The sequence below is a fragment of the Dermochelys coriacea genome, chromosome 1 (assembly GCF_009764565.3).
Source record: "Dermochelys coriacea isolate rDerCor1 chromosome 1, rDerCor1.pri.v4, whole genome shotgun sequence".
In the NCBI taxonomy this organism is placed as follows: domain Eukaryota; kingdom Metazoa; phylum Chordata; order Testudines; family Dermochelyidae; genus Dermochelys; species Dermochelys coriacea.
In genome coordinates, this window is record NC_050068.2 from 147,521,198 (window position 1) to 147,548,066 (window position 26,869).

A 26,869-nucleotide genomic window follows, 5' to 3' on the forward strand; every position below is an offset into this window, starting at 1 on the left:
AAAAACTGCTGAAAGGTTAAATTAAGAAAAAAAAAGTTATAAAAAGCTATACAGGGACATCACCTACTTTTCCCAAGATCCACTTATTGAGACCTGAGCTATGAGACAGAAATATCCAAAACACAAGTCCTGATAATAATGGGAGACTAACTACCCAGGCACCTGTTAGAAATGTAATGTAGCAAAACACAAAATTTCCAATAAATTCTCAATGTACTGGGGACAATTTTTTGCTTCAGAAAGTGGAGGAAGTAACCAGAGGGACAGTTATTTTAGACTTTATTATGACCAACAGGGAAGAACTGGTAATGAATCTGAAGGTGGAACAAATTATTAAACAATCCATTTGTAAGCATCTGGAGAATAATAAGGTTATAAGGAATTGTCAGCATGGATTTGTCAAGAATAAATCATGCCAAACCAACTTAATTTCCTTCTTGGACAAGGTTACTGGCTCAGTGGATACAGGGGAAACAGTAGATGTGAAATATCTTGGTTTTAGCAAGGCTTTTGACCACAGTCCCACATGACACTCTCATGAACAAACGAGGGAAATGTGGTCTAGATGAAAACATTATAATGTGGGTGTACAATTGGTTGAAAGACTGTACTGAAAGAATAGTTAACAATGGTTCACAGACTGGGAAGGCATCTCATGTGGGGGTTCTGCAAAGGTCAGTCCTGTGTCCATCACTATTCAATATTTTCATTAATAACTTGGATAAAGGAATGGAGATATGCTTATAAAATCTGCAGATGACACCAAGCCAGGAGGGGTTACAAGCACTTGGGACAACATGATTAGAATTCAAAATGACCTTGAAAAATTTGACAACTGATCTGAATTCAACAAGATGAAATTCAGTAAAGACAACTGCAAAGTGCTTCACTTAGGAAGGAAAAATCAAGTGCACAACTACAAAATGGGAAATTACTGGCTAGGTGATAATTCTGGTGAAAAGGATTTGGGGGTTATAGTGGATCACAAACTGAATACGAGTCAACAATGTGATACAGCTGCAAACAAGGCTAATATTCTGGGGTGAATTAACAGGCATGTCATTGTCCCATTCTATTTGGCACTGGTGAGACCTCAGATGGAGTAGTCTGTCCAATTTTGGATGCCACACTTTAAGAAAGATGTGGACAAACTGGAGAGAGTCCAAAGCAGAGCAACAAAAATGATAAAAGGTTTGGAAAACTTGACCTATAAGTAAGGAAAGATTTAAAACAAAAACGGGACATACATTAATCTTGAGAAAAGAGGACTAAAAGGGGGGGGGACCTGATAACAGTCTAGAAATATGTTATGGGCTTTTATAAAGTGGATGGTAATCAACTCTTCTCCATGTCCACTGAAGGAAGGACAAGAAGTAATGGGCTTAATCTGCGGCAAGGGAGATTTTGATTAGATATTAAGAAAAACTCTAACTATAAGGGTAGTTAAGCTCTGGAACAGGCTTCCAAGAAAGGTTGCGGAATCCCCATCATTGAAGGTTTTTAAAAACAAGTTGGACAAATATCTGTCAGGGATGGTCTAGGTTTACTTGGTGCTGCCACAGCACAGGGGGCTGGATTTGATGACTTCTCAGGGTCCCTTCCAACCATGGCACCCTTCCAGCTCTCCATTTCTATGATTGTACGCTTAGTTTTCTAATGTTGCAAGACTTCCTTTACAACAAAGGTGCTAAAATCTATTCAGAATAAATGCTACCAATTTCCGATGCTCTTTTTAATACACCTGCTCACAATCATAGAAGTTAGAGATGGAAAAGTCATATTAAATCACCAGCCCAACTCCTTGCCAGGGGATTTGTCCCTGTTATACATTTTATCATTTAAATTTTTGTTTTGGAAGTCACAAATAAAATCTTTCTGTTGGGAAGTTATTTCAGAGCCTCATAGGAGCTCATTCTTAGGACACTTTTCCTGATATTTAGACTAAATTTTCCATTTTTAAACTTCACCCATGATTTTAACTGATACCTCCATGCAGCCCACTACATAAATTTGCTCCCTCCTTTGTATTAAGAAAATTAATGTATTCCTAGACTGACAAGGTGGATGAGGTAATATCTTTTAATGGACCAACTTCTGTTGGTGACAGGGACACACAAGTTTTTGAGTCACACAGCGCTCTTCCTCAGGTGTGAGAAATGTACACCCATGGGTTACAGCAAAATGCAAAGTGGAAGGGATTGTTTAGCATAAGTAGTTGGAACATATTGTAAAGGACCATTCAAGGTAGAGTGGACTGTTAATACCTCTGCAGTGATAAGACAAAAAGACAGAATTCGTGGGCCCATGTACCACATGTTGTGATAGGCATGTGGGGGAGGGATAGCTCAGTGGTTTGAGCATTGGCCTGCTAAACCCAGGGTTGTGAGGTCAATCCTTGAGGGGGCCATTTAGGGATCTGGGGCAAATATTGGGGATTGGTCCTGCTCTGAGCAGAGGGTTGGACTAGATGACTCCTAAGGTCCCTTCCAACCCTGATATTCTACGATCCATGGATTTTGAAAGGTGTGCTGTGGGGAGTGTTAATCATTGTAGCAGGGGAGATATGTCTGCAGGTTGTGTCATACAGGAAAATGTTTTGTTTACTAAAACACTAATTAATATACTACAAATTACAGCACATCACTGCTTGCAATAGGTTCTGTACAGCATTTATATACTGTCAGCTTTATTAATTAAGTTTTGTATACATTTTATAGGAAAAAAAATAAAATTAAAAACCCTCTTTACTCTCCATCAGCAGAGAGTGGAATCTGAAATAGTGTGGTAATTTCCTTTTTTAGGTACAGGAAAATAACTGCTGCAGCTTAGACAACACATTAATTGTTGACTTTTGAATTGTGACCACTGTATTCCAAACATGCCTGTATTTTCAAAATGAACTTTATTCTTCAATTGCCATCAACTCTGATGAGGAAGTTTGCTACAATGAACAAGGGCTGCAGTGGTAAAACCTGGGTTAGGCTCATAAATTAATAGGTAGGACACACAGTATTTCTGGAGTGCCTTGTACTCACAAATGCCAAGGAAATCAATCAGAGTTACAGATCCCCAGCATCTTTGAAAATCCGGGCACTCTTTTTAGGTGCCTAAACGTGGATTTAGAAGCTAGTGTCTTTAACAGGCTCTCTCTGTCTTTATGGTGGGTACATCATAGGTGCAATTTGGGGATGGATATATTGCACACATCTGTTCACCATGTTAAGGAGATCAACTTAGGTGAAAGTATTTTGCAGCAGATTTTCTTGGATAACATTTTTTCTATATGATTCAGTTTCCATTATCCATTTTTCCATTCAATTCTCCAACCTCCCTTCGCTTTCTACTGTTTGTGGGGCCCAATTGAGGGTTATTGGTTATGGTTCGCATGGCAGAGGTCATTGTTTAGGATGAACAGGCAGGCACATCATCCTTTGGAGAAGGCACTGGGTGTGAAATTCATCTCCCTGTGCAAATGGTGTGCACAAAGCCTATGTACATCCACAAAATAAGGCAAAAGTGGGACTTCGGGTGGCATATAAGACTTATGGGGCTTCTCCACAGCAGGTGAATGTCAACCACTGTAGCTACTGTCCAACAACCATTCCATCTCCAGTCCTGAATACAAGCAATTCTCTTGGCAGCAGAATGTTTTATTCTGGCTCTGAAAAGACCTTTTCTTAAATAAAAAGCTTTAAAAACTATGATTCAAATAATGTGTGTGCTTATCTTCAGCAAACAAAGGGAGCAAACTTTAATAAAAACAAGAAAATTGAAAGACGTGCTGTTTCTACACACACGCACGCACGCACACGCACGCTCTCTACAAACTAGCAGCCAGCTTATTTTTGTCTCACTTTGAACTCGAACAGTGTGAGTTTGAAAGTTTTGACTCCAACTCTAATGTTATTGGGTTCGCAATCTTCTTAGAAAGAAGGAGAGAGAATAAAATACAATGAAACATAGGTCAAAAAAATACAGCAGAGAACAGACAGATTGAAAACCACAGAGGGACTGTGAAAAAAGGAACCAAGGGAAAGGAAAAAGAGGAAATTCTAAGAAAAAACAGATATAGAGTGTATATTGTTAATAAGGCACCCACTAAGCTAGGTTAGAATTTTGTGGAGGTTATGTCATGTCTGTTATATACAACGCAGCTTCTTTTTTGCTAGTCTTAAAAGAAAACCAACTGAATAATCTTGAGCAAAAAAATATAGAGAAACAGAAATAGCTTCTCTCTCTCTCTCACACACACACACCATCTACTTATACACATGTACTTGTACAGCAGAACTTCAGAGTTACGAACACCAGAGCTACAAACTGATCAGTCAACCACAAACAGCATTTGGAACCAGAAGTACACAATCAGGCAGCAGCAGAGAAAAAGAGAAAGCAAATACAGGACAGTACTGTGTTAAACAAACTATTAAAAAATAAAGGGAAAGCAGCAATTTTTCTTCTGCATAGTAAGGTTTCAAAGCTGTACTAAGTCAATGTTCAGTTGTAAACTTTTGAAAGAACCACCATAATGTTTGGTTCAGAGTTACGAACATTTCGGAGTTACGTAAAACCTCCATTCCTGAAGTGTTCATAACTCTGAAGTTCTACTGTATATTATATTGTGTGGTCTTTAAGGAATGTATACCACCTCTTAACTGCTGATATATTCTTCTGGGTTACTGAAGCTTACCTCTTGTACTTGGGAAGGAATTGTTAAGCTGTTCCATCACCTCCTCCAACCCTGTGCTTGTGTCCTGGGGAGGGCTGAGCAGGTCATCCTCGCCTTAAAAACAAATCCAAACCACGGCCTTTATGTCACTGCAAAAACATCTGGTAAACATATCACTGTGGTACTTTTCTTTCATATACCTTATGGAGGCTGTACACTTGAAATAAATCCTCCTGGCTAATATCCAGTCTAAATTTTAAGGATTAATTTTGTCACCAAATGTTATATGCTTTTCATTTTAATGAAGCTATGTAAAATCAGGCAAATCTGCATCTTAAACTTTAATTCATTAAATGAATGTCAGGATTACTTGATCTGGGGTAAACTGGGGAAAATGTCTGCTAAGAGGAGGGAGTTCATATAAATTATGGTCCCTGTTTCAGTTTTCCTCATTCCATTACTGATACCAATTTTTGCTATTGTGAGCAGAGCTGTTTGAGCAGCTCTCTAATGGTGTTGGCTTCATGTTGGGAATGCTTTGCCTAGCAGAGTAAATCTGCATCAACATTAATATTTCTGACAGTTTAATTGCATCAGATTGGTGCTCCAGGAACACTCAATTGTACTATGAAAGATTTTAAAAACAGTTCAAACAAAGCAAAATCCATATGTCCCTTTGAATTATTTCTATAATCTGATTATAAGGCAGAAGTTTACTGGGAAGTTCAGAACACTTCATCTTTACAGGTATTTTTACATTTTCTGATGTTTTCAAATAACCAAATGCCATCTGACCAATTGTACAGCAAAGGGTAATTTTGCTTAGTTTTTAATCTGAAGCCTAATAGCAATAAAGTGCTTAAAAAGCAGAGTTTCTAAAAGGAGAATACACCTGGAGGGTTCTCTATGAGTGAGACTCTCTCTTATTTATCTAATCCCCCATTAAAATACAAAAGCTGCTTTGCCATCTGTAATAACCCAAGCAGAGATGCATCAGCATTTTGAAAATTATGAGAGCCTTTGTCCCATTGCACAGTCCTCTATTATTAGTGTAGAATACACCTGGCATCTTACCTCACTAGACTTGAAAAAGCAATGCCACCTAAAGAATATTAATGCTACCAACCCTCCCCCCTATTTTTGATACTCCATGTCAGTGAAATCTCTACTACAAGGACATGACAAAATCCAAGTCTTATAGCACTGCTTCTCTCAGGCTTAGTATGCATCTCAGCTTTGGACCAGAAGGCTGTGGATTCAAGTCTTACGGCAGGAAGTATTTTCATACAAAATTTTGCCCCATTAGAGGTGTTGTCCTTTGAAAACTTAACAAAACCAGAGTCACTTTTCCAGCCTCTGATGGATGTCAAGGTGGAAATTCAGAGCCATATTTTGCCACGTCTCAGGCTGAATACTTGAATCAGCCTGGATAAAGAAGGCAGAATCTGGCCTTAAAGAGCCAAATATATATTTTCATAGAATAGGGAATAATCCTACTATGTTCTGGCTAATATTAATCACCTGAGTAAGGACAGGCACTAATGTCCAAAGTGGTATTGTTAAGCACAGATACAAGTTTAGCTGTATATCCCCTGAAGGTCAATATATGTTTATTTACAACATATTCACTGCTCCTATCTTAATGCTAAGTGTCTAAAATTTACTTTTAACTTGTGGTTAAATATAGTTTAAATTGTATTTAAATAAAATAGTGAAACCGGACATCATACAAGCAACCCCCAACAACAACTAAAAGACTTCCTCTGTATTGCTTTCCTTTACACAAACTACACTGCCCCAACCAGCCTTTCTCACCCCCTTCACTAGGTCCAATCCACTCCCAATTCCCAAAAAAGGTATGGGGGAAGAGTTAGCTCTTACAGTGTGTTCTGAAGGTCCCTAAATCTGCGCTATGGTGCACTAAATTGGGAAGCGAGTCCCAAAGCCAAGTACCCCTCACCAAAACATATTTTCTCGCCAGGTGTCTCTCATACTCAGGAGGAAACTGTTAGATCAAGTACCTTAGATGGCCCAAGTGCTGCAATACTGATTGGGGGAGTCTGAAAGGCAAAACCAACACCTTAAGACTTACCCAGGAATCAGCTGATAACCAGTGCAGATCAAGGAGCACTGGCGTAATGTGCTTTGTTTGCAAAACTACTTAGTGGGTAGGTAGATGCATGACTTTTCTATATGTTTTAACAGTGTAGCTCCATGGAGGGCACATTGCAGTAATCTAATCTTGAGATTACAGTGACCTGGATAACCGTAGCAGAGTCTACTCCCCACATGAGAAGGCTTCCTTACCAAAAGGAGATGATAAGAAACTACTATTACCAAACTCAGTGTTCTTTAGAGAGCTTTGGAATGCACTCTTTGCATGACAAACACTTAAAACTATACTCTGATCAAGGCTATAGAGGATTCCCCCCTTCAGCACTCTGAAGTGGACAGACCTATTGCCTCCAATCTTTTGGGCGGAGAGAGCAACATATGACAAACTGTAACAGTGAAAAGTGCTGCACATTAGCATAGCTAAAAAGATCCCATGTGATCTTTGTTCCACGGTACTGGAATGCTGCTTCACTGTGAAGTCTCATTATGATTACACTGAAATCAATTAAACATCTTACTGTCCTTGTACATTTTGTCTACATTTTAGGTCTAACAAATTATTTTAAATGGGCGTCATCTTTAGCAAGATGCACAATGAGAATCCATTTACTGTATGTTTGGCCTAACTAATGACACAACAAAGATCGACACATCTGTTAATAAGAACTGCTGACTTTCTGGTTTTGCATCCATATTTTTAATGGATTTTAATGGAAAAAGGGAAAACACATAGAAAGAAGCAATTAAATGGCCACGAAATGATTAAGCTCATCACAATTCATTTCTTCAGAACACTAATCTAAACCATATTAGTATGTCTGTAAAATTTTTTGTATATAGTGCAGGGTAACTAAAGTAAGAAGCAAACAAGCAATTTCAGTAGTAACTTCTCTCCCTCTCCCCTGCCTTTGCTCATTACTGTACTCTCCTCCTCTCACACCTAGTTTTAACTTTAAGATCACTTCAGCGCTACACATTCTCTCAAAGATACATTACTCCACACTAGTTATTGTAGGAGGTCCCTACATAGTCAATTTTGTTGCCCCAGTCATGCATATGATGATGGTACCACTCACAAGGTAGCAGAAGTTGTCCAATATGGGGGTAAATTTGCCATCTCTATTTAATTTAAGACTGACAACAAGTTCTCTAAACACACACACAGCTCTGCATCTGAATGAAATTATGTTTTACAGTGTGTTACAGGAAAACATTAAATTCCCCCATTTTTTTAAAAAAGAAAAATCAGCTTACTACATATTAGTTAACTGTACAACGCAGAATATTTCCAATAGGCTTAAAATTGTTTCTTTTGTGAAGCTATTGGTACTTTGAGGTCATCAAATTAAATCATCTTATTGAAGAATACATTGCTAGACAATTACTGCTTTACTTAAAGTAATTCCTTGTTACTGGGTGTGACCTGGAGAGACAGACCCCCGTAGAAACCTGTCAGGGTCTCCATGTGAAAGGCTGATGACTGCCTGGCAAGATAGGTATGCATATAAGCAGTTGATTCTTTTCAAGATATGTTTTCTCTGTAATACTTTTGTTCTGAATAAATAATATTTTGCTTTATGAAATCTGGCTGTTCATTCGTTAACCCTGTCACAACCCTTGGGAAAGAACAGGGTAGCAGGTGCTGAACTAAACTCAGCTATGCTCAGGTGATCACAGTGAACTACAGGAAACTGCAGCCTTAATCTCCATTTTGGAGGAAGTGGATTGCAGGATCCTGTCCGGAGGAAGGTGATGACTAGAGGCCTGAAGCCTAAGTGGCGTGTCCTGAAGGAGGCCACGAAGGGTCCGAGGTGCAGTTACCTCAGGAACCATGACATCGGGCAATAAATATCTATCAGATAGGAAACTACAGCAGAAACGTTACCAAAACAAAAATACCAACCATTATTCATTGAAGACTGTTGCTGAATAAACCTCTCTCTCTCCACAACCAATCTGTGATTTATCATCATAAATATATTTATAAAAGCTACCAGGTGGGTGTTCCTTGTCAGTGGCCTCTCACTCAGTTCTATTTATCTGAGCAATGATACATTAAAATAAGATCACATCAATTAACCATGTGAGATGGCTGATCATTTTTTAAAATCACTTAGTCATAAGTAAGACTGTGTCCGTGTAAATCAGATTCGATCAAATTTATTAGCTTAGAGGTTATCTGAACGGCTTTAGCTTTTTCTTGGTATCTGTTTTTCAAATACAAGCCCGATGGAGCTTTCTGCCTGATGTCAAAATATCTGTGACACTGCACCATGGTTAAATACAAAAGCCTACATCATGATATACAATGGAGAAATAGCCAACTAAAGTCAATGCCCACTGCAAATACCCACTGTTTGTATTAACAACTGAATAAAATCTTTACTATCCTTAGTTAATTTTTTGATGTCCTATACTGTAAAATATAAATCTCTCGTGACAGTTTGAACATTGTCATCTTACCCATGGTTTCTGAAGTCTGGCTGCTGACTACGCGGAGAAGCATTGGCTGACTGCTATCTGACCTCTGTAAGGAGGTAGAAGGAGAAGATAGTGTTGTACCATTCACCTTGGAATCTGCCTGGGGCTGAGATAGCAGAATAAAACAAGGTAGTTATTCACAGCTGAACACATTTGAGCAAATTTGAGTACTAATGTGGACACAAGAACAAATGGATATAAACTGGCCACCAGGAAGTTTAGACTTGAAATTAGACGAAGGTTTCTAACCATCAGAGGAGTGAAGTTTTGGAATAGCCTTCCAAGGGAAGCAATGGGGGCAAAAGACCTATCTGGCTTTAAGATTAAACTTGGTAAGTTTATGGAGGAGATGGTATGATGGGATAACTTGATTTTGGTAATTAATTATCTTTAAATATTCATGGTAAATAGGCCTAATGGCCTGTGATGGGATATTAGATGGGTGGGACCCGAGTTACCCAGGAAAGAATTTTCTGTAGTATCTGGCTGGTGAATCTTGCCCACATGCTCAGGGTTCAGCTGATCGCCATATTTGGGGTCGGGAAGGAATTTTCCTCCAGGGCAGATTGGAAGAGGCCCTGGAGGTTTTTCGCCTTCCTCTGTAGCATGGGGCACGAGTCACTTGCTGGAGAATTGTCTGCTCCTTGAAGTCTTTAAACCACGATTTGAGGACTTCAATAGCTCAGACATAGGTGAGAGGTTTATTGCAGGAGTGGGTGGGTGAGATTCTGTGGCCTGCGTGGTGCAGGAGGTCAGACTAGATGATCATAATGGTCCCTTCTGACCTTAGTATCTATGAATCTAAATTTTTCTATTTCCATATTTTGTATCTATTCCACAATGGTTACACAGCAATTTTATTCAATACATTTCAATGGGCTATGGATCCAAATTCTAAATTAAAAAAGATACTGCATTGCGTTCACACACCAGTGCGCATATCTTACCACGTGCAATCTACAGTAAGATCAAGTTCCTCTTGCTGACTACACTTCACAGATACCACTTCTTGATGTGCTACAGTTATTGATAATATTTCAAACTCTGCTTTGGAAAAATCATTCTCTAGCTTTCCAAAGGAAAAGCCAAAGAACTTAACCTGTTCCAGCAGCTGCCTCAGCCTGTGCAGCTGTGACTCCAGCTGCTTGTTGTGATCCTCCAGAATCTGCATCCTGGCTTCCAGGCGGCCCTTGTGCTGTCGAAGCAGCTTGGCTTCTGCAATGAGCTCAGCATCACGAGGACTTTGGGGGGAGATGGGCAGCATCGCAGGTGGGGATGGCAGTGGAGAGAGTCCTTTGTGATCATGCTGTTGCTTCAATCGGTCATATTCAGCCTGCAGGTTTCTGTTAATGTCAAAAAAAGGGAAAGCCTTGTCTTTACACAGTAGGCTAGTACAGCATATTCCATACCCTGGCTACAGCAGTCAGAATGCGCACCACACATATAATGATTAGGAATAGCACAGTTTGGGATTTAAGCCCTTCCAAACCACTTGCCTTCAAGTCTGCTGAAACTAACCTACAAAGTTTGAGTTTGGGTTTGACAGAGGTAAGGTACCAATTTGTACAGGTTTTCACACAGGGATGTCTGGATGTTGCCCTGAAACACAAATATCATTGTCAGGTCTCCGGTTCATTAGAGTTCTGAACTCCCTTTCCAGAGCACGGGTGGCAGGTGAGGGGTGACTATGCTCTAGAAGCCCTTCCCAAAGCATAAGCAGGAGGTGTGGTTCAGCTTCCAGTTTGCTGAACTTTGTAGTTAACAGCAGACAACGAACCATTTGCTCATTTTTAATAAGCGTGAAGACTGTGAAATGTGAATGCTACTATTTGATCACAGAATACATGGTATATACAATACTAGCAATGCACTTATATAGCACTTTGCCTATTCAAAACATTGTGCAAACACAAATTAATTTTCACACCACCGCACTGAAGGATGTAGGCAAGAATTATTCTAACTTACAGATCAGAAAACTGAGGCAGAGAGAGTCACATAGCAAGCCAGTGGCAGAACTTGGATTTGAATTCCCCACTTGCAACTCTGTGCTCATTCACCACAGAAGACCAAGCTGCCTCCCTTATATTTACCATAAACTAGATTTTCAAACCAACTGTTAGAATGGGTAATCGAGTAACAGAGGAACAGGCAACGAGCTGACCTGTTAAATTAGACCTATATTTCTGTTAATATTTTAATAGCTGGGCTATACACAGCATTCTCTGAATGCCACATTTCTGCCATCACTTTACTACCCTGTAAATCCTGCATTGGGCTAACTGTTCTTCTAGTCAGTCTCTTGAATAAAACACTCCATAGGATTAATATCAGATGTCAGGCCAAAAAGCATCATGGTGAAGAAATTCTACAGAGCACTTGAAACAAGAACGTTTCCCTGGTGAGTAGTTACTTGGTTTTCTTTTTAAGATCACCCTCTGCATGTTCTGTAGAATAGAGGAGGTGAAAAGCTAAAACTCTGTTATGGACAATCCAGTCCATCTTACAACTGAAGAAATAAAATTTCGTAGCAGCAATCTTCACACAAAGGGGAAGCATAATAAAATGTATTGGGATTTTACTGCTATGATGTCCCTTTACTACTTTCCAGAGGGAAAGATGGTACCACAGGCCACAGACCTCATAACTGCTTACTTGCCAAAAGTAGTGGCCTAGATTTTCTTATTTTTTAAAACTCTTATTATATGCTCTGGTTCAGATAGAGTAGAAGCGTGAAAACAGAGACCTTTTTCTTATTCCTGACAGTGAACCCAAATTCACACTTGCCTTCTGATCTAGAGGCTTAAAAACACCCCAGAAACCCTACTGCAAGATTTATTAAACTGGGGAATGCTTAGAAAGATATAGAAGTACGTCCACATTACATGAATGGTTCTGGAGCGGGGGCTGTAACATGAGACAAGATTCTCCAACATGAAGTTTAGCAGTACTAAAGGAACTGGACATCTTGCATGCTCCAAATAGGAGGAGAGGACCTAGGCTTGCTCTGAAGTCAAACATGTTATGTATAATTTCACATGGACAAGAAAGTAGTGTCAAGAATAATGAGAAGTTACTTACCAGTAACTGTTGTTCTTTAAAAATGTTACATCTGCATAGTCACACTTGTGGTATTGGTGCTTTCTTGGGATGAGCCGTGGCATTTTCTAGAGAACAGTGCCCACTGAGGACATTCATCCCCGGCCCCAGTCCTCCTCTTGGGGAGGATTGTCAGTATGAAAGGGGGAATGGCTCCACGCATCCTTCAGATCCTCCCCTAAATTTTCGAATTCTTTCTCTGATAATGGGGAAGGTGTGCTGTGAGAATTTACAGAGGTGATACACTTAAAGAACAACAGTTACTGGTAAGTAAGCTCTCTCTTTGAGCTTCCCACTAGCATGCAGAACAACACCCAAGAAGGCTGAAGAGTTCTAGATGAATGGGGACTGCAAAACTGCCACATCAGCTCTGGATGGGAGGTCATGAGAGTGTTAAAAGCGATCACAATTTCTCTCTCCAAGATCAGACCTCTGCAAGGGAAGCATTTTTGCTTCAAGCACACATAGAGCTTTCAGTAATAGCTTCTCAAATTCTGTGGAAAAGACAGAAGGCCTGCAATGAATGCTGTCTTCGGGATAGTTGAATATCTTTTGATATATCCAGATGAATGAACACCCAGTGAGTCATAACAATGGTGTAAAGTGACTTAGGAAATACAGATTAGTGGCCTGTATGAGGTGGAAACAGAGATGATGACATGGACCATACCATATTTCCCTATGGTATATAGGGGACAGAGGATTGGCTTTTGGCTTGTTTCTAATTAAGTCCACAGGCTGTAGCTATGGCTATGAGGAATGCAGACCTGAGGTCCCAAGAGCTTTATGAAACAAAATTCCAATCCAGAAGCAAAAGAGAACCATGCACTAGAGTGAATACACGTGGAACAGCTAAATGAATACACCTACCCTGTGGTGTTCATACTACAGCCAAGGGCATTGCTGTAAAGAAATCCAGATTCCTTTGGAGCAGCCATCTATTCAAAACACTTACCTCAAGTAACGCTCATCGTACATGGAGCAACCTTTCCATAAACTAGGGTATTTCAAAGTGAGTGAAGACCAAAGTCTAGATACAGACATGAATGCCCTGATGTCTAAGACAGAGGAAGCCAGGAGAGAAGAGTTCTTGCTCTCTCATTTTTTAAAAACATATTGCTTAAAGGAAAGTATTTCATGGATACTTGTGGTGAGCTGGGCTGATTTTGAACTCTGACTCAGTTAGAAGAGGCAATGTATGCCTAATGTCACCTTTTAGGTAGCAATTTTCATGTGCTGTCTGGCCAACAGACAGCACCCCACACACAATTCCAAAGAATTGGTGTTCTTAATCATAGGCCGTGTCTACACTAGCGCGCTTACGACCACACAGTACCAGTGCAGCTGCAACGCTGTAAGATTACTTGTGTAGCCGCTCTATGCTGATGGGAGACAGCTCTCTCCTGTCGACATAATAAAACCACCTCAATGAGTGGCAGTAGCTATGTAGGCAGCAGAAGCTCTCCTGCTGACACAGTGCTGTGCACACTGGCACTTATGCTGGCGAAACGTATGCCCCTCAGGGGTTGTTTTCTTCACACCCCTGAGCAACATAAGTTTTGCCAGCATAAGTGATAGTGTAGACATGGCCTCAGCTGAGAATCCCAGATCTACCAGTTAAGTGCTTTCCAATGAGGTGCTGCTGCTCTCGGAGTGCTCAGAATCAGGTAAACTTCAAACACTATGAAAACATTTCCAAGACACCTGCACTTGAAACGGACTGCTTGCCATGCCCAAACAGCAGATCAAAGTCCAGGATTTTCCTGGCATGACAGCAGAATAGGTTCCAGGATTTCCACATCAGATATTGCACAAGAGGGATGAATCCAGCTGGAACAGAAACCTTCAGTGACAAGGCCATGAGGTTCCAGGAGCAGCTGCCAAAATTTCTCTCTCTCTCTCTTTTTTTTTTTTAAAGTTTATTTATTTTAAATTGTTGCTGCTTGGAAGCTCTGGGATGTCAAAGAGTAGCTGATTGTGCATAAATAAAACAAGCATGTGGAGATTCAGTAATCCAGAAGTGATAGTGGTCAACAACAGTGGAGCAGACTCCAGAAAAGCTATTTATAGCTTGTCTTCGGAAACAAAATATTGATGCTGGTGTGTGGAACTGACATGTCTTCAGACAGTAATAGTCTTGGCCAGTTTCTAAGACAGGGCATTAGCCTCAGATTAGAAGTTAGTCATTTTCAGAGCAAATAAGTGATACAGCACTAAATGAGGTGCAGCAGGTTTCAGATACACCTCAGTCTGAGCCTGGGAATGGTTCACAAGGTATCAGACCTGTGGGTGTCTGGGCACTCAAAGATACCTTGCTCGGGGAACCCAGCTGACGGGTCTGGGGACAACAAAGGCTATTTTGGGCACTGCTCAGAACCTCAGCCTGGAAATGAGAACAATTCTACTGATTTCACCTGGAAGGAACCCAAAAAAGAAATGCGTCGAGCCTCAGCAGGCTTGTGGAGTAAGTCCTCAGAGAACTGTTCACATGAGGTTAAGCATTTGACACTGGAAAAACTCCCGGACAGGAGACACCAGGGGATCAGGGGACTATCGTACTATCTATATAAATGGTGCCACGTTCTCAGCACCAGACTCAATCTACATAAGTGTGTGGGGGGAGAAGGAAAGGGAAGCTCTTAGCTTTTTTTGCTAGACAGTGTGTCACAGAATGCAAGTGGTGATGGTGTCTGCAAAATCAAGGGTACTGGATCTTTGCCATAGGACTCAGATGACCATGACAAATCAGAGAATTTGGGTGACACTGATGTAGGCTGCAACATCCCTTTGGTAAGTGGCACTTCACAATTGACAGTGCTAAAATTGGACCTAGTTGACTTGGGCAAACCTTGGGGACCTGGGTATTGGTGATACTTGGCAAGTGGTGTACTCAAGTTAATGACACTGGGTGTTAGGCACAAACTATGTTGGCTCAGACAGATCACAGGATCCTAGTGCCACTTGAGTTGTGTATGGAACCTCTTCAGCTAGGGGACAACATTAGTGCCGCTTACACTATTTTGACTGCTGGGATGCTGGCCCTGTTCTCAGCCAGGTAAGACCCAGTACATGGATGCTGCTTAAGATGGGCACAGAATGACTCAGGCTCATAGGTATCCAAAGCTGGACTTATACATTGCCAGACTTAGTTGACTAGGCTTGAGGAGCCTCCCTCATCAACAGCTGTGTGTGAGGCAGCCCTTCGGCTAGTGTGGGTCAGACAATACCCTTGCCTGACTGGTATCATTTCTTATTTGTTTTTCTTACAAAAGAAAAGAAAAGGGAATCTTCGAGGATGTTGTATGCAATCTGAGCTCACTTCCACTTTGGAGGTCAAAATGGAACTGAAGAGTGGTTGGGGCCACTCCCCCTTTGATATCTGCTGTCAGCAGTTGAACAGGCAAGGGCAAGATTCTGCAGCTCAACACCAGGAGGTGCCAGTCCCATAAGCAAGAATATGCAGGAGCCAGTCAAAGAAAAACTGCAGGTTAAAAGGAAATAAAATTTGTACAATGAAGGGCGGGGGGGGGGGGGTTAAGCACAGCTAACTGGAAAATATAATTAGAGCTGCTATGCAGTGCTCACTGCTATTGTCTAGCTCAGACCTATTCTGCAGTACTAAAGGGATACTTCTTTCCACTTGGGACATTTGTGTTTTTATTTTCGCTGTGCTCGTGGAGAATAAGTCACCTGGCCTGAGTGGTGATCTAGTAAAAATAGATGACTCTTGCATTGCAACCTGAAGGAAGACAAAGCATGAGTTCATTCTGAGTTCTTGTGACACGTAGTCATACTCTCTTCACTGAGAATATGTTGTCTCTAGCTGCATGTTTAGTTTTGGGTATTGATAGCAACATTTTACCAGCTGATCTTAGTGTTCTAATAGCGATGCAGTAGCAAAAAAGACAAAGGAAAAATATCAGTGGGACTGATTCTATTGGACTAGGGACTGGCCAATTTACTTAAACAGGAAAGGAAAAAGTTAAAAATGCAAAATGGAAGATCCTATTTTGAATGCCATTGAAGAAATTTCTTAAGGGAAAAAAGAAATCTAATTATTTTTTACTAGCTCTGGAGAACAGATTTACCCTGTGTAGAAAAAAATAAATGTTGTTGTAGGGTAGATCTTTTAAGGCATTGCTCATGCCAGTGAGAATTAGGCATTCATGCTCAGAAAAAAAAAAGCATTTCTTAAAAGCTTTAGACACAAAAGGCAAAGTAAAAGAAAAGGAGATAAAAGCATAATCCTCTCAAAATGAGAGTGAGCGAGCACTGGCAATATTCTATAATCCAGACTCACTAGACACAATTCAGGCCAGGTGGCTATACCTTGGCAATGGACATGACAGCCTAATAAAGCTTGACAAGTCTTCTGATCACTAGGCAAATAGGGTGTATTTTACTAAAAGACAAAGAAGAAAGAAAAGTAGACGTGTGCCTCATTTAAACATTCACAAAGTAAACAATATGGAGCATATGTGATTCAGCTTCAAATCCATGCAGCTATAAGGAGTTTGATAATTCGCTCACGAGCTATTAATAGCAACCATCACTTGTGGGATTGTTTGGTAATAGAACTCCCAGTGCACCCCACTGTTAAGAAATCACTTATGGGGCTTCAGAGGTTAGGTGTGGATAGGTGTTACTTTTAATCCTCCTCACAGAAAGTCACAGGTTTATGACTCTCCTTCATTCTGATGCCATAGTTTGCATACGATACTCCATCCCTCACAGATTTATCTGGAAGTAGTTTAAAAATAACCTGGCAATAAAAACATTTTTATGAATTAGAACAAATTAGTCACTTTGCTTTAAAGATACTAGAATTCTGATAACAGCAAAAGATTAGGGAACAGCACTGGATTACAACCAAAGAGTATCCTCTCTTATGTATAGAGAGACTGAGAGGCTCTTCACACAAATATTTAGCGATTATATTGCCCTTGGGAGACTTTATTATCTGTTGTTCCTGATTAGTTGTTCCTATATTAAGGAAGTCTTATTTTGAAATGCAAAGCAGAAACCCCAAACGGACTGTTCAGAACATCAATGTTAGGGTTTTATACTGCTATTTACACTAACATCTTTCCAGTTTAAGAGCAGGAGTTTTTTTCCTCTCTGTTTGAATTGATTTGGCTTGGGTGGGTTGCTTGCTTTTGTGCGTGTAGGGGATACGCTTTTTTCTTCCTCAGTGATTCATAGTTAGGTGGCCCACATCACTTTTATAAGAACCAAAACCCTACATTGTGGTTTTAGTTATATTTGATTACTTGTCCAAAACTTCCCAGGCACATATGCTAGGTACATGAAATATACAATTTATTGATTTAAAACCATTGGTTCTCCTCCACTTTGGGAAATGTCTGGGTTTTTTATATTCTGTATTAGAACATCAAGAGCTCCCCTCTATCTCTTCAATCTCACCACTGCTCAGTGAGCAAGAGCATGTCTGTCTGTAGGTCCTGCCATCTGGAACAGCCTCCTTCTGTCTTATTGAGCCTCCATCTCATCTCAAGTCTCATCTAAAGTTTGTCTTTTCTCCTTTGCCTGTTCTTCTTCATTTTTCACTTTGCTGTTTATTATGTAACTCTGCAGTGTATATGAAAGCAGCTCTGCCAAATATCATTGTATTGGCCTTGGTCTGAATGATTTGTAAGCCTCTGAAGTTTCATTAAGCTCCAGATGCTGTAGAAAGGAAAGGGTCAACCAATACTTTCACAAAGGGATAGTGTGGGTGACACAGGAGCCAGTCAGCTCTAATACCAGAGTTCATGATGTAGGCTTTATTATTTGTATTACACTGGGTCCCTTTGTGCTGCATGCTGAACACACACACTGTAAGATTTTACAGTTTTAAAACAAGATGCAACAACTGAGTGTTACAAACAAATGGAGAGAAAGGAGGAGTAACAATGAGTTACAAAGAGTAGTTCTGAGCATAATTTACAGGCTTTTTTTGGGTGTGTGTTAAAGATATTAGTGACCCCTCCCGGCACAGTTGCGTGCAGAGTTCTAGTGCGGACAGAGCCATCAAAATTGGTATTTGTGGGGAAAGCAGTATTATCTGTGGTTCTGTTGGAGCACGGTTCTTGGACAGATGTATGGCCCTCAGTCTGTGGTGTGCACTTAGCGCAAATCCAGAAGGAATTGCAAAAATAGCTTTGTGTTTTTCCCTTATCCTGGGGCTATGTGGGTGCCAGATCAGTCTATTTCAGGCTGTTCTAATTTATGCCAACTGCCAAAGCCTCCCAGAGGCTGTTCTGGCAGTCAAGGATCAGCTGGACCTAACGAAGTCTCAATCACAATCTCTATGCTGGTGGCTAGGAGTCAGTGTGGCGTAAGAGCCATTACAACAGATCTGTGCCATGCAAAGAATTCTGTATGCAGAGGGAATCTGCAGTGTTGCAAACTCTTGCAATTATTGCGTGAGTTTTGTGATAACGAATGGTGTTCTAAAAATCTCAGCTCTTGAGGCAAGGAGACAAGACTATAGGAGAATCTCTCTTTTAATTTAACAGCAGCAAAAATTTCTAGCCCTCATGGCAGAAGAAAAAAAGCCTGAAAAGGTCAATCAAGTGCACCCTAAAGACTCAGAAATCTATTTTCTTTAAATCTTATGACTTTGGGGGAACTGAGTCATGATTTTTCAATTCTCAGGGTCTCAATATTAAATCTGCCAATGACCTGATCTGCCAGGCTTAGTGTTGGTTTATACTGGTTGAATGAAGAGCCCCCAAATACCAGAGAATTGCGGCTACAGTGTTTTGATGCTGTCAAAACCCACTTGAGCCTTTGCTATGAAAGGTAAAGCAAAGCTAGGAATGGAAAGTTAAATTAGGAGGAAATGAAGAAAAAGGTGTCTGCCACCAAAGGATTAAGTGGGTGACCTAGTAAAAGTACTAAAAATTCACATCTTAGCTGGCAACGTGGCATAATATTACCTCTATGCAGAGGACAATCACAAGGCCTGCGCACCATTTATGTCCACCAGAGGGAACAGAGGAAATTCATCCTGTACAAAGGTACTGCACAGTTCCTTTATCTTTTTAGAGTAGCAGCCGTGTTAGTCTGTATCTGCAAAAAGAAAAGGAGTACTTGTGGCACCTTAGAGACTAACAAATTTATTTGCTGTAGCTCACGAAAGTTTATGCTCAAATAAATTTGTTAGTCTCTGAGGTGCCACAAGTACTTCTTTTCTTTTTCTTCTTCTCTTTTTAAAATCTTCTTTATATATCTTTTTCTTCTCTCACACATCTTCCTAGGGCAAATATACTATCCAGTTGGTTATTTTCAAGAAAAATCTCTCTCCTCCAGGTGTCTATGGCAGAAAATGTACACAACCCTCTCATGTAATGGCTAATGCAAAATAAAGCAACACTGAAGAGTTATTTTGAAATACATGCTGATAAAAAGAACTCAGTACATTGTATACAAAGAAGAGTTATACAACACTGTTTACAGAACTTGTAATAAGCCACCCTATAATAACAAAATGAAGTGACCCAAATTTTCCTTTGAAGTTTTATCATGATAAAGATTCTGCATAGCAGGGTAAACACAATAGTGCTGATTCATGATTGAATCAAAAGCATGAACGGGCCTATATTTATACCATTTTGTTCTATCATCTCTCACATATCTAGCAGAAAGTGTGAGAGAGAACATATGCAGGAGATTTAATAGAAAAGCTTAATAAAACAGACATTCTAACAGCATGTTTCCCAGCTTCACTTTTGCCCCTTTATGTGTGTGTATCATGTATTTGAAACTATGATAACAGCTGAAAAGTATATCTCACCTGTTTTCTTCCTCCAGATCTGCTAGGATTCTCTCTAGCTCACCTCTTTCTTCACTCTCCAGGGAGATCAGAATCTGGGCAGGACTGCGAGGCTGGCTCAGTGGGGATTCTTGGTTCAAACTTTGGCAGTAGTGCTGGATTAACAAATGTTCATCATCTCTGGAAAAACACAGCAAAACCCCAAAAGCTGCTTTCTTCATCTTCATTTTTATCTTTGTGACTATTGATAGAAGGTAACTCATAGAAAAAAAATCTCTTCCCTCTTGAAGAAATTCAGCTGGGTTCATTGCAAGGGAGCAGGGGATTAGTGTACTTGTAGTGAAATTTGCTCAAGCGATTACATTAATTCACTACATGCCTTCCCTCGTGCTCCATATGTTTGGGATCCACCTCTACCTCCCTTTTCTTCCTCAGGTGTTTCAAGCAAAGCTCTGGTGCAGCTGAGGATCTTGGCCTTCATGTTTCACCTTGCTTCCATCCAGCGCTTAACCTGACTTACCTCACTCTTACATTAAAGAATCACCACCTTAGGCTACCTGCTATGCCAATGCACAAAAACTTGTGGAAGCGAGGCCAAAGCATTTATTTTGACTCATACTCCAGTATATCAATTCTTCTTATACTAGCCCTTTTTCTATTTATACTCTCCTTCCTTCCCCTTTTCCTTTTCCTTTATTGTATAGTTTAATTTTACTAATATTTTTACCAAATATTATAGATTTTTTTGGACTACATGCACCTTACTGTTTTATGGTTTGAATTAATGAAGTTTTATGTAACCTATTTTAAGAAAAAATTTAAAATTTTTTTTCCAATAATTTTAATCTAGAGATTTATGCCAAATTCACTGGTTCATTGGAATTGCACTGATGTCAGTGGCCAACCAGGTCAGTTCACTTTCTTATAAAGTTTTTCTGACACACAAATTACGTTCACATTTACATGCAGCCAGAGTGTTAATTTTTCGTTTTAATATCTATAACCAGTTTTATTATGGATGCAGTGACGTTGGGTACATGAAACTTTTCAGACATATAAAGCAAGAAGTTCCCTGTTAGCTGCTTAAGGTAAAATATTCAAAAGCCCCTAAGGGCTTGTCTATACTTCCGGCTAAATTGGCACTGCTGCAATTGATGCAGCGGTGCCGATTTAGCAGGTCTGATAAAGACAAGCTAAGCCGATGGCAGAGCGACTCCACCTTAAGAGGCAGAAGGTAAATCGGCAAGAGAGTGTCTCCACTCGACATAGTGTGCTATAGACACCACTGTAAATTGTTATGTAACTAAAGTAGAATAACTTAGGTCAACTTACAATGTTACTGTAGACCAACCCTAACTAATTTAACAACCCAAGTCCCATTTTTAAATGTGACTTGAGCACTTAAAAGCTCAAGTCAGTTACATTTAGGCTCCCAAGTACCTGAATCTGTATTAGAAATAGAGCTTAGGTGCATTTGAAATTTTTAACCTTTAATCAGTTTTCCTGTTTTGTTTTTATGTGTATTTCACAGAGCAACAGGGTGCAGAAAACCATGGACCCTTCCCTTCCTCCCTCACCCGACAAGGAAAATGTGATAATAAAAGCACAAAATTTGCAGGGGGATTAAGTGTCAGGTGCAGATTATGAAACTATTTTTTAACAAAATTGACTAGATTTCAAACTGGCTGCATCCTTGGTCCTTTAAGTATAAAGCAATATAATGACTATTTGTCAATGCATTTTTCCACATCCTGTCCAATCAAGGCTTTTGACTTTCAATATTTAATAACTAGCATGAACTCACACTGCCATTGCTTGCAGTATAATTTAATTATTTGTAGACGGACTCTTTTTAGTATGGCCCTGATGACCCCTCAAAAGGCTGCACTGACATTTCTAGCATCCAACATTTTTATCCACTTTTAAGTTTAAAGTTCACAGGAAAAGGGAAAACTTCAAACTACCAAGTAATACTTCATTTATGAGATACACTCTACGAGAGACTTTTTTTTCAATGCATTATGTGAAATTTGTGTTGAAGACATAACATTGAACTACTTTTAAGTGTGATGACATTCCATCATCAGCTGCATATCTGCAGCTTTGAGTTATACATCATAAATCCAGGCTCTGGTATACATGGGGGTGGGCCATGAGAAGTCCACAACCAAACATACCACAATGAGATCACACAACAGTCAGATGTGAACAAGAAAATGTTGTGAACTCTGTATTATTGGTACTTTATTGCAAAGTGCCAAGCCTTTCCAAGCAAATGTCCATCAGAAATACTTCATAGAGATAGTATACTTACATGCTCTCATTAGGAGAAATACTGTCATTTAGGTAAGATCCATTGCTGTTCTCCATTTCTGCTAGCCTATGGAAAAATTGAAAGACTCAATAAAACCCATAAGTCTCACTGCGGATTTTTCTGGCTATAAAACTTTCCTGAAAACTTTAAAGTATATAACATTTTGGTGACACGGTAGTCAAAATATTAGAGACCCTAAATTTGGAAACCCGGACAAATTTTTCTCTTGCTGCTAGTTAACAAATGGGATTGCAAGCAGCTGTCACAAGTAACTGCTTATTCATTATTAATGATCTATCTAAATTAATCTCTAAATTACGTACAAATCCTCCTGGTTAAGGATTCTGCTATGAAAGAAAGGCCTTAAGATGCCATAGACTCTTCCACAAATTGTTCCATACCTGGCAATGTCATAACCAGAGCTGAAGTGACCTGTATATTTCTAGTTTGTTGAGGACCTTTATTCCCTTTTGAATGCCACATATAATTTAGAAAACATCTAGCTTGATCTGATTTTTTTTTTCATTTGAAAAAATTTCATTTCATTTCGTTATGTATTTTACACAGTATTTACCCCTGAATATTCCCCTGCTGGGGGGAAAAATCACTTTGCATTGCAGATCTGAGCATTTACACCAATGTTTGGTTCTTAAGATAAGAGTACCTTAAAAGTCCTCTTAAAAGTGGGTAAGTGAACTACAGCAGTGGTATATTATCCCCCTCCAAAACAGAGAAAGATACCTTTCCAAGTATTTCATAAGCTCAATTCTTTCATTTTACAATGTTGGCTAAATGTATCCTTTGAGACTCATGTATTGGTAGCTAGAAGTTTTGGAAGGCTCTGCATTATACAGTAATACCAAGAATTCTAATTAAAATAAAACCCTATGTAAGCAGAATGCATAACTTAATGAAGACCCACACAGAACTTAAAGGCCAGTTTTAACCAAGTATATGCTTTGGATTTACCTATGTTAAGTGGCTCTTACTCACCAATCATTGCATAGTAGTCTGGCATGCAAGTTAATTGGTAGGTGGTTAGCAGTGGTTAGAAGGTGTTGTATACTATCCACTCTAGTTACGTTCAATTATTAAAATACCCTTATAATGATGGTTTCTCTTTTGTAGTGTATTTTTTTTAATGGTTGTTTCAAGAAAGATTTGCCTAGTATCCAGCTGGTCTCATACCTGCTAGCATAATGTTCAATGCGTGAATGAGTATCATCATGTGAAAGCTGAGGGGACGAGGCAGGCCTATAAGGCAGAAAACACCAATTAATCACAAATACCCCTTAAAAAGATAAAAGTACACTTTGGTATGTCTATGCCCTCATGTTGCCGCGGCTCACGGCTTCCATGGTTTATACAGTGTTTAATAAACAGAAAGCTATACTTGCAACCCATGATTTGTGTGCTTCCTTGATCCATCAGAGCAGAACGTTTTGTGGCAGCATACGAAAGGGACTCAGTTCATTTAGGAGTTTTTCTTTGAACTTGATTTTTTATGATATATAAGCAAGAAGATGAATCTATTCCATGAGAGGTTTCTTTCAAAAGGATGTATAGATGAACTTCCTTTCCAATTTGCCAGCCTCCTTCATTCACCACGTTATTTCTCCTACTCTCCAGACCCACAGTCCAAACCTTGTGGAAAGTGTTTTATTTCTCTCCTTTCCTGTTTGAGATGTGTTTCTAGTCAAATAGTAGCAAGTCTCATTAAAAAAAAAAAAACTTCAAACCCCTGCATCCATGCCCAATCAGGAAGTTACCTCATGAGATATACAATGTTAAGTGTTGAGCCTAGTCAATATACTTGTATAGGAGACTGCAAGAATTAGGGCCATTGTTTTGGTGATGATCCTTTTCCCACAGTTTCACTACTACCACAGTGTGGTATTAGGGGAACTGTAACGTTGGACCGCCCCAACTTTTGATCATTACAAACTGAACTCCTGTCCACATTTGTGAACTGAAAAATCCATGTGACTTTTCAAAAGAATAAGTTTGCCTTAGGGCTTTCTACAATTGAAAGTTGTGCCTGTAGTACTATGTCAATTACAGGTGTAATGTTTTAGTGACAGGGTAATATCAGTATAAAGGTGCCATATACCAGCATAACTTATTCTCCTTCCCAAATGGAATTAGCTATTCTAATATAAAGCATCTTTATACTAATATAACAGCATCTACACTCCAGGGTTGTACCAGTGATTATACTGTTACAGGTAAACTGGTATAACTTTCTAGAGTAAACAAGACCTTAGAATCTTAGAAAAAAATAGCCAAATTCCAACTTGTGTATCTAAAATCCTTTAAAAAAAGTTTTGGTAGTTAAAATGCTTTCACTTATTAGTTATTATTATCCAATAACCAAATTTCCTACCGTTGGTATAAAGCTCTTAGTGTAGCATGTCACAAAGTTATTAGTATAAGTGATCTGTGGGCACCATGCCTTAAAAACAAATGTTATACGAGCTTATTTCTGACTATGTTAGACACAGCTATAACATTCTGTATCACCCAAGCTTTTATTTTATGAGTTTTTTATTTTTATTATTATTTATTGTTATTTAACTTTTTCTTGTCAAAGATCTAACTGTGTTTTAAAGAGTCAGCAATATGGATCCATGTATTTTGATAGACAGTGTGCTTAAATTACCAGTGGGTGCATTTATAGGAGAAACCATTTTACAAACACAATGCACCATAACTCCAAGCCTTCTACTATACTTTAGTTCCAAGCTTTGTTGATATTCTTACTAAGCTGAGTGTTAACCACATGCACTTTACAATAACATGCAGATTTCTTGGCATCGTAAAAATCAGCCTTCTAGAGAAAGAGTGCTCCATCTGTCTTCACGACAATCTATGCTGTGTGTGAAAATTATAAATCAATATTCCAATGTATGTATTTTGGTGTTGCTTATTCTAATAATAGTTTATAGTAAATGAAATATAGGTCACACATTTCAAAACATATATGCTAACAATAGTAAAAAAATTTTTATCTTCCCTAATAGTTTATGGTTCTCTCTTCACTAATATTCACCTGTGAGTGAATTAAGAATTAAAAGTAATCTTAATTTACACTAGTCTAAAATTAGCACTGTAATGTGGTAGCAAACGCTGGAGTAACAATTATAAATCTCTAGTTCATGCTGATGCTACTACTACTACAATAAGATGAAGCACGTTCAGAGATGGTGCATGTATGAAAAATCAGTTTACAGTTGAGTAATCTTATTGGTTTTGTTTCTGAAAAGCATATAAAACTTTACACAGTATTTTTAGAACTCTAAGACCCAATGCCCTATCTCAACGTCTCCTCAGAATACCTTCTAAAACAAAAAAGACTGTAATAAAATATCCAGTGAATTGTTGATTATCATGGGGATGGCGTGGAGAGGGGTTGTGTATGTGTGCATGAGAGTGTAAGTAAAACTTTAAATGATGGCCTTAACTGCAAGACCACTGTCATCTCTGAAATTTTTGAAAAACCATAACATTCAGTGTATATCATCTGAAATACATTTAGTTTACAATCAAGGAGTCTGTTCTTATTCAGAAATGACACACTCTCATAAGCATTAGTAGGACTGTGCACCAAAATCCCTATTAATCAGATGAGAATACACCCTCCAGAGAGAGTATACAGTATACACTTCACGATGCCTGGGAAACCCTGGTGTTATCCCATTCTACTGATCTGGAATAAAAATTATTCTTTCAGAAAGGCTATCAAGAAAAAAAAATAAAGAAGGAAATGAACATATGTAAAAACTAAATAAAAACAAAACAAAAAAGTGAGGGAACGCAGCTGCAGCAGCACACTTCAGCAAAAGTACTCACGCAGAATCTACTGGCCAGAAGTTGATCAGAGTAACAGGACTGCAAGACAAAAAATGAGGAGGTGAAGAGAGAGAGGCAGGAAAACTCAGCAGCAAAATAATTACAGAAAGATTAAAAAAAACACAACAACTGAAAAACAGAAAATCCAACAGACCAACGTGAATGACCATGAAAAGCATTTAACCAAAAGCTGGGAAATAAAATAAAAATATTAATTAAAAGAAAAAGAGAGATAACAAGCTGTTGTGCAACTGCCATTAAACAGCTAATTATTATAAACTTGTTGTAAAGTTAAAAGAAGGTAAGGCCACTCATTGATCCATGAGCATCATCGCTGGTTTTTTTTTGTTTGTTTTTAAATACAATGAGTTTAAGTCATTTTGTGTGACCACATACATGGGTAGAGAAAAGAGTAAGCTAGGCTGTGGCAATCAAAATTAAAAAATAAACAAAATACCTCACTAAAGAGATAACGCCTTTTGGAAGAAAGTCAAAATGTAATGCTAAGATCGGTAGTTTCCAAATTATCTTATCCATTTTAAGGCCTTACAAGAAAATCAATGCA

The 26,869-nt window shown here is 39.1% G+C and overlaps 1 protein-coding gene across 15 annotated transcripts in view; it reads right to left on the reverse strand.

Moving 5' to 3' along the window:
- The window catches only part of DMD (dystrophin), a 1,935,994-nt gene that overhangs the window by 11,395 nt on the left and 1,897,730 nt on the right, over nucleotides 1–26,869 (reverse strand). For 10 of the 15 annotated variants that reach the window (XM_043505378.1, XM_043505417.1, XM_043505349.1 and 7 more), the window contains 7 exons: nucleotides 26,305–26,343; nucleotides 23,644–23,709; nucleotides 22,456–22,521; nucleotides 20,163–20,321; nucleotides 10,365–10,608; nucleotides 9,248–9,371; nucleotides 4,691–4,783 (listed from right to left, as the gene is read on the reverse strand). In XM_043505378.1, the coding sequence (XP_043361313.1) occupies nucleotides 4,691–4,783; nucleotides 9,248–9,371; nucleotides 10,365–10,608; nucleotides 20,163–20,321; nucleotides 22,456–22,521; nucleotides 23,644–23,709; nucleotides 26,305–26,343 (791 nt within the window). The remainder of the gene's footprint in view (nucleotides 1–4,690; nucleotides 4,784–9,247; nucleotides 9,372–10,364; nucleotides 10,609–20,162; nucleotides 20,322–22,455; nucleotides 22,522–23,643; nucleotides 23,710–26,304; nucleotides 26,344–26,869) is intronic. The other 5 variants (XM_043505356.1, XM_038371952.2, XM_038372098.2 and 2 more) reach the window with 2 other exon arrangements.